The following is a 9,041-nucleotide window of genomic DNA, read 5'->3' as shown; positions in this document are numbered from 1 at the left end:
ATAAAAGTTGTTTGATTATAATGATACATATCACTTTTAAATCTTATGTCTATCATTGCCTCAGTTTCTTTACAATGTAACGAATGGGATATACGATTTTGGAGAATGATAATTCGATTGACATACAGGATTTGCAAGCCAGATAATAATCATTCGAACCCAATATTAAGAAGATGGAAGGCATCAGTGATCTTACAACTTCAAACATCTAATTTAATGTATAATATATTTTTATTTCTTAATGACATTGCTTTTCGTAATTCATAGTTCACTTAAGATACTAGCCAATGCCGCTTTGTAAATATCACCTCATCTCAAACATCAACGTTAAAATGTATCTTTTAATAGATCCCATTATCGTATATTTTATCAAATTTCTTTTGTATTGTCTGTAGATGTTTATCTGAAATATTAGATAATCATGACACTCTAAAGCCATAATAGCATGTCTTTCTTAGTTGCTCATCGGTAGAATAGCAAATAGGTTTTACAGCGTCCAGAATCTCCAAAATCTAGTCTTTCTCTACAGTTTGAGAATATTAAATAAACTAGAGACAACTTACTTTGTCCATAGTTACGATGAACACCAACGATAAGTAGAAGTCCAAGGTTTTAGCCCTCACTACATTCAGTTTTCAAATGTTCTTGTTTGAATAATTTCGAAATTAGCTGTAACATAAGTGACATTATTGAAATTATTGAAAAAAAAGACTTACATGTAAATCCGAGAGATTTTTTTTTTTTTAATACGTATCTTAGAAATATTTGTTCTCGATATTGAATTCCCAGCACCTAATATTGTATTTCAATGCATAATCAGCACTTTGTCGTCTATGTCGTCAGGACGTAGACTAGCTTCCAGAGCATCTCGTTAAATTAACTATTTACATGTCTCTTCTGCTGCATGGTATTTGGAGTGTAGGACCAAAGTAAGCAATAAGCAGATATTCCGTGTATATTAATCTAGGAAATGATTTCACATACGATCATCTTTCATCGATAAATTTTCATACTTCATTAATACTTTGTTACTTACTAACCAAATTTTTTGTAGTGGGTGTCTTTATTTTCCTATCGAATTCGTATAAAACTTATCTTTTAGAAACTACACTAAAGAAGATCGAAATCTATTTTAAATGCTACTACAATGGAGACGTACACGTATTTGGGGATGTATTCATTGCCGTAGATAAATGTAATAAATGCAGTTGCAAATCGAAAGGAAAAGTAGAGTGTACAAAAAAGAAATGTCCTCCTTCAACAACTCCAGGTAACAATAAAAGTTGTTTGATTATAATGATACATATCACTTTAAAATCTTATGTCTATCATTGCCTTAATTTCTTTACAATATAACGAATGGGATATACGATTTTGGAGAATGATAATGGGATTGACATAGAGGATTTGCAAGCCAGATAATAATGATTCGAAACCAATATTAAAAAGATGGAATGCATCAGTGATCTTACAACTTCAAACATCTAATTTAATGTACAGGTTGGCCCAAAATTAGGTTTACAGTTATCACGTAAGCACTTTGAATTTTTTTTTAAACATTTTATTACATTTAGATTTCTATCTTACAATTAACTAAATTAGCATAGAATAATGGTTTCATATTTTTTTATAATTAAGATCTAAACTGTTAATTTATGAATGTGAAAAAAGATAGTTGAATAACTATAAACCTACTTTTGGGCCACCCTGTATGATATGTTTATTTCTTAATGACGTAGTTTTTTATAATTCATAGTACTCTTGAGATACTAGTAAATGTCACCTCATCTCTAACATGAACATTAACATGAATCTTTTGATAGATTCCATTATTGTGTCTGTTATCAAATTCTTTTGGTGTTGTCTGTAGATGTTTATATGAAGTATTAGATAATCTTGACATTCTAAAGCCATAACAGCATATGTCTTTCTTTGTTGCTCATCGGTAGAATATGTTTTACAGTGACCAGAACCCTCAAAAGTTTGACAATATTAAATAAACTAGAAACTACTTACCTCGTCTATAGTTACGATGAACACCAACGATAAGTAGAAGTCCAAGGTTTTAGCTCTCACTAATTCAATTTTTAAATGTTCTTGCTTGAATAATTTCGAAATAAGCTGTAACATAAATGACTTAATCGAAATCTGAGAAATAGAAATCTCTTTTTGAATATTCAACTTAGAAATATTTGATCTTGACACTGAATTCCCGACCACTAATAACGTATTTAAATGCATAGACAGCACTTTGTCATCTATATCATCAGGAAGAAGATTGGCTCCCAGGGCATCTCGTTAAATTAACAATTTACGTGTCTCTTCTGCTATATGGCATTTGGGGGGGGGGGGACCAAAGTAAGCAATAAATACATACTTCGTGTGTATTGATCTAGGAAATGAATTCATATCGATCATCTTTCATCGATAAATTTTCATATATCGTTAATATATTGTGATTTACTAATCAAACTTTTTGAAGTGGGTGTCTAATTTCACATGGAATTCGTGTAAAACTTACCTTTTAGAAACCACATCAAAGAAGGACGACACTTCCTCAAAATGCTACTACCATGCAGAAATACACCTATTTGGGGATATATTCCTAGCCGTAGATAAATGTAATAAGTGCAGTTGCAAGTCCAAAGGAAAAGTAGAGTGTACAAAAAAGAAATGTCCTCCCTCAACAACTCCAGGTAAAAATAAAAGTTGCTTTCATACCAGATCTATTGTATATTAATATGTTAAATGTCATTGACATTGCTTATTATTAAATGAAATTACGCTGGGACATTTATATTTTGCATGAATTTTAAAATAGTTACAGTGACGTGATTTTACTGGTCACATCTCTGCTTTCAGAAACTACAACTTCCTCAAAATGCTATTACAATGGGAAAATGTACATACTTGGACAGATATTCGTGGCTGTAGACAAATGTAATCAGTGCAGTTGCAAGTTCAAAGGAAAAGTAGAGTGCACCGAAAGGAAATGTTCTTCCACAACAGCTGTAGGTAATAATACTTTCTACTATAGTCACAAGGCCTGAAATTTTAGGGTTGGGGATAGTCGATAAAATCGACCTCAGTGCTCAACTGGTACCGATTTTATCGACACCGAAAGGATGAAAGACAAAAGTCCACCTCAACAGCATTTGAACTCAGACTCAGAACGTAATGAGAGAGAAGAAATGCCTCTAAGTATTTTTCCGGCGTGATAACTATTCTGCCAGCTCACCACCTCAACTCCAGGTAATAATCCTTTCTACGAAAGGCACAATGCCTGAAATTTTTCAGGGAAGAGCTAGTAGATTACATCGACCCGGTACCTATTTTATCGACCCCAAAAGGGTGAAAGGTGAAGTCGACCTAGCCGAAATTTGAAATCAGAGCGTAAAGACGGATTAAATGCTGCTCAGTATTTTGCCTGGCGTGCTATTGATTCTGCCAGCTCGCTGCATTGACTCCAGGTAATAATAAATAATGCTTTCAAGCCGGATGTACTGAACATTATATCTTAAAATCCATCGGCATTGTTTATGTTAAATGAAATTAAGCTGAGTCTTGTGTATTTTTGTATGAATTTTAAAATAGATTAGGTACAATGTCACGGTTTTATTGGTAACATCTCTGATAATGATTATAAAATTGTCCTACAAGTATGTCTTTTCAGATTCTTCAGTAATATGTTATTTATTACGATTGTGCGTAAACAACTAACGAACTACATTGCTTTCATTCTGTTTCTTTCTTTAAATACAAACACTTCAGATTTACGATTTGTGGGAATAATATTTAAATTGGGATAGAGGTTTTGTGAGCGAAACAAAGTTAATCTTTAACAAGATGGTTACGAAATGTTCTTGAATTCTATAATCGTGTGCAGTATCAAATGCTTTTGGTACTGTCTTGAAATGTTTATGACGGTGGGCTGAAACGTTCATAGGCTGACTATGAAGGAGTGATGCCAGAACTGTGAAATCTTGCATACATTAATTCCAACTCTTCTTATTAATAACTGCATTGTTTCTTTCTAGATAAACTGATATCTGATACTTCAAAGATTGAGGGCTTCAAAAGTAGCTAATAGTGACCTCTCTTGAAAATCCACAAAATTTGGCATCGTGGTGCCATCAAGTACCTGCAGAAAAAGGATTTAGCGCCTAATGACATTCATGTTGACATGCTTGCTACATAAAGGAATGACACTCCAGCTTTATCAACAATGCAAAAGTGAACTGCTAAATTAAGGGGGTTAACAGAGACTCTTGAAGATGACCCAAGGTTTGGACGTCCTGCAACTGCCAGCATCGAGGAAAAGATTGATCGTATTCACTACATGCTGATGGATGACGGGCGACAGACTATAAATCAAATAGCCAATGCTATTAGCATAATCGTATAAGAGAGTTGAGAATATTCTGCACGATGAACTTGGCATGACGTAGGTTTCTGCTCGTTGGGTGCTACGTCTTCTGACACCGGATCAAAGGCGCACCAGGGTGATCACATTACGGGAAAATCTGACATTGCTTCAGGCGTATCTAGCCGGTTTCCTTGAACGTTTCCTACCGAGGATGAGTTTTGTCTTCATCACTTTGAACGAGAGACAAAGAGACAATCCATGCAATGAAAACACCCCTTCTCACCTGCTCCAAAGAAGGCCAATGTAATTTCATCTGCAGGAAAGTTGATGGCCTCAGTTTTTTGGAATGCAAAAGGCATTGTGTTTATTGACTGTCTTTAAAAGGGCCATATTATCAATGAATAGTATTATGCCAACTTGCTGAGGGAGTTACGAAAGACTCTCAAGACCAAACGACCAGGAAAACTAACGAAAGGGGTTTTGTTTCATTGAGACAATGCCCCAGTACACAAGTGCTTGGTTTCAATGGCTGCTGTGCCAATTGTGGCTTTGGACTGGTTGATTACCCTCCCTATTCTCCTAATTTGGCCCCATCTTACCATTATCTGCTCCCCAACATGAAAGAACACTTGGCTGCTAACCTGTATCGCAGTCATGGTGACATCATATCTGTTACTGATGACTTTTTTTAGCAATAGGAGGCAAGCTTCTTCACCATTGGGTTCGAAGCACTACAACACCGATGAAAGAAGTGTGTGAACCAAAAAAGGAGCTATGTTGAAAAATAAACCTCATTTGGTCACATTCGATGAGAATATCTTGGTTAAGTTATGAACTTTCCAGCCGACCCTCGTATCTGAAGCATTATATAACCAAGTCATTTTAGTGGTGTAACAGTATATGTTTATTTCTTGCTCATGACAGAAAACTAACAATCATTTTATTAGAATGACAAATATATTTTACAGTGTCCACGATCTCCAAAATCTAGTTTTTCTCAAGTTTCAGGATATTCCTTTGATGTCCTGAAACATTCCTCATCTGTAGTTACGATGTCCATTTATTGCCAGTAACTTTTTCAGCAGAAAGAACACTAATGATTACTAGATGGCCAATATTTTAGCGCTCACTACATTCAGTTTAAAAATGTTCTAGTTTGAATATCTTCGAAATTAGCATAAACGACATTATTGACGTTATTGAAAAATAAGAGTGACTTGTAAATCTGAGGAATAGAATTATTTGATCTTGACACTGAATCCCCATCCCCTATCAATGTATTTCAATGCATAGTCAGTACTTTGTTGTCTATGTCATCTATAAGAAAATTGGCTCCCAGGGCATCTCGTCAAATTAACTATTTATATGTCTCTTCTGTTACATGGCCTTTGAGGTGTGGGACCAAAGTAAGCAATATACTCCGTGTGTATTGATCGAGGAAATTATTTCTTATATAATCATCTTTTCATCGATAAATTATCATATATCATAATTACATTGTGATTTACTAACCAAATTTCGCTTCATACTGAATTCGTGTTAAACTAATCTTTCAGGAGCTACACTAAAGAACGACACTTCCTCAAAATGCAAGTACAATGGTCAAGTGTACATAGCTGGGCAGGTATTCGTAGCTGTAGATAAATGTAATCAGTGCAGTTGCAAGCCCAAAGGAGAAGTAGATTGTACAAAAAAGACATGTCCTTCCTCAGTAACTCCAGGTAACAATAAAAGTTGCTTTCATACCAGATCTACTGTACGTTATATATGTCATCGACATTGCTTATGATTAAATGAAATTAAGCTGGGACATTATATTTTTCATAAATTTTCAGATAGACACAGTAACGTGGTTTTATTGGTAACATCTCTCGTAATGCTTAGAAAACTGTCCTTCACATATGAATTTCCAGATCCTTAAGTTCTATAAGATTTATAGAAACTGTGCATAAAGAACTTGAGAATCTAATCGCTTTCACTGTTTTACTTTTTTTAGTTTCTAACGCATCTGATATAGGAATTTGGAGAATAGTATTGGGATTGGAATAGAAGTTTTGTGAACCAGACAATAATGTTTCGAAACCAATATTAAGAAAATAGAAGTCATCAGTGATCTTACAACTTCAAATTTAATGTATAATATATGGTTATTTCTTAATGACTTGGCTTTTCGTAATTCATAGTACTCTTGAGATACTAGGCAATGCCTCCTTGTAAATGTCACCTCATCTCTAACATGAAGGTTCTGCAATGTTGTTAAAATGAATCTTTTAATAAATTCCATTATTGCATCTATTATCAAATGCTTTTGGTATTGTCTAGAGCGATAATAGCATTTGCCTTTGTCATCGGTAGAATGACAAACATGTTTTACACTGTCCAGGGTCTTCAAAACCAAGTCTTCTACAGTTTCAGGATATCATTTAGAAATTACTTACCTCATCCGTAGTTACGATGTCAGTTTATTCCCAGTAAATTTTGCATTGGAATGAAAACCAATGATTTGTAGTTGTCCAAGATTTTAGCACTCACTACTTTCAGTTAAAATGTTCTTTTTTGAATTAACACGAAATAATCTGTGACGTTATTGAAATTATTGAAAAATAAGAATGAATTTTAAACCTGAGAAATACCATCACTTCGGAGTCTGTTTCATAATAAATATTGATTTTCACACTGAATTCCAGTTTCCTATTGTTGTATTTCAATGCATAGTCAGCACTTTGTCATCTAGTTCTCCGGGAATTTTGTCATGTTTCTTTTGCTACTTGGTGTTGTTGATGGGGGACCAACGTAGCCAATACACTTTATATGTTTGTTATTTGTATTAATCTAGGATATAATTTCTTATATGATCATCTCTCACCGATAAATTATCATAAGGTATAATCACGGTGTGATTTACTAACTAAAACTTTGGGAGCGTGGTGTCTTTAAATCATAATGAATTCAGGTAAAACTTATCTTTCAGAACCTACGATACAGGTGACCGGATTTTCCGTAAAATGTTACTACAATGGTCAAATATACATATTTGGGCAAATATTCTTAGCTGTAGATAAATGTAATAATTGCAGTTGCCAGTCCAATAGAAAGGTAGAGTGTTCCGAAAAGAAATGTCCTCCCTCAACCACTCCAGGTAATACTAAAAGTCGTTTTCAAACCATATCTTTAACATGACGCTTTCACTGTTACTAGAGTGAGCATTTGAATGAATTTCATTATAGTGTGCAGTATTAAATGCTTTGAGGATTTTCCGTACATTTCCGTAAGCAAGATATTCTAGAGACAGGTAACTTTTACCTGAGTTCCTCATTCACGATAGAAAACGACTAATTGCATTATTAGAATGGAAAATTTATTTTTGAGTATTCAGGATCTTAAAAATCAAATCCTTCTCCACAGTTTCAGGACATTAAACAAATGAGAAATGCTTTTCCTCATCCGGTAAAATTTGGGATGAAATTGCTATTTGGTGTTTCAAATTACTTTCTGTGAATCAATAAATATCTTTGAAGTAATATAAACTCAATATGATTTACTTAGAAGTAGTCCAGTATTTTAACACTCGCTTCCTTCGGCTTAAAAATTTCGTTTTGAAAAAAAATCCAAATAAAATATAATATAAATGACATTGTTAAAATTATCGAGAATTTGACTGAACTGTAAATCTAAGAAATAATTTACAATTTTTCTCTTATTTAGTATTGATCTCGATTTTGATCCCCTGATTCCTCTTAACATTTTAATACGTTTGCCATCAAAATCATTTACGAACTGCGCTCTCCAGGCATCGCGCTAAATTGACCATTTATATATGCTTTATTTAAAGCGGGACTGCTATGTGGCCTTGAGGAGAGAGAACTAAAGTAACCAGTTTACTTTGCCTGTTTGTCATCAGTCTTGATCGTGAAAATAATTTCTTGTACGTTCATCTATTCTCGATAAATTTTCATATATGATAATCATGGTATGATAAGCTAAACAGAATCTGTGAAAGGGAATCCATCATTTCATACTGAATTCATGTAAAACTTATCTTTCAGAAACTACAAAACAGAACAACGAAACCTCGAAAACATGCAGCTACAATGGACAAGTATACATGTTTGGGCAGATATTCATGTCTTCAGATAAATGCAATAAGTGCAGTTGCAAGTCAAAGGAGAAAGTAGAGTGTTCTGAAAAGAAATGTTCTCTACCGATAACTCCAGGTAATATTTAAAAAATGTTTTTGAGACCGGATCTCTTAAAGTTTATATCTAAAAATCTCATCGCCACTTAAAATATCAATCAAGTGTGTTTTGCGTGGCACGTTGGGCAAGTGTCTTCTACTATAGCCTCGGGCCGACCAAAGCCTTGTGAGTGGATTTGGTAGACGGAAATTGAAAGAAGCCCGTCGTATATATGTATATATGTATGTGTGTGTGTGTATATGTTTGTGTCTGTGTTTGTCCCCCAACATCGCTTGACAACCGATGCTGGTGTGTTTACGTCCCCGTAACTTAGCGGTTCGGCAAAAGAGATCGATAGAATAAGTACTAGGCTTCCAAAGAATAAGTCCTGGGGTCGAGTTGCTCGACTAAAAAGGCGGTGCTCCAGCATGGCCGCAGTCAAATGACTGAAACAAGTAAAAGAGTAAAAGAGTATATATGCATATATATACATATATGAA

The 9,041-nt window shown here is 34.3% G+C and overlaps 1 protein-coding gene across 1 annotated transcript in view; it reads left to right on the top strand.

Moving 5' to 3' along the window:
- LOC106879740 (kielin/chordin-like protein) overlaps nt 1-9,041 on the top strand; it is a 50,240-nt gene that overhangs the window by 20,934 nt on the left and 20,265 nt on the right. Inside the window, exons 8-13 of the mRNA XM_052971978.1 lie at nt 1,103-1,270; nt 2,529-2,696; nt 2,863-3,015; nt 5,923-6,087; nt 7,338-7,505; nt 8,413-8,580. Of these exons, the coding sequence (XP_052827938.1) occupies nt 1,103-1,270; nt 2,529-2,696; nt 2,863-3,015; nt 5,923-6,087; nt 7,338-7,505; nt 8,413-8,580 (990 nt within the window). The remainder of the gene's footprint in view (nt 1-1,102; nt 1,271-2,528; nt 2,697-2,862; nt 3,016-5,922; nt 6,088-7,337; nt 7,506-8,412; nt 8,581-9,041) is intronic.

The sequence above is a fragment of the Octopus bimaculoides genome, chromosome 11 (genome assembly GCF_001194135.2).
Source record: "Octopus bimaculoides isolate UCB-OBI-ISO-001 chromosome 11, ASM119413v2, whole genome shotgun sequence".
Lineage (NCBI taxonomy): Eukaryota > Metazoa > Mollusca > Cephalopoda > Octopoda > Octopodidae > Octopus > Octopus bimaculoides.
This window is presented reverse-complemented; position numbering and strand designations above follow the sequence as displayed.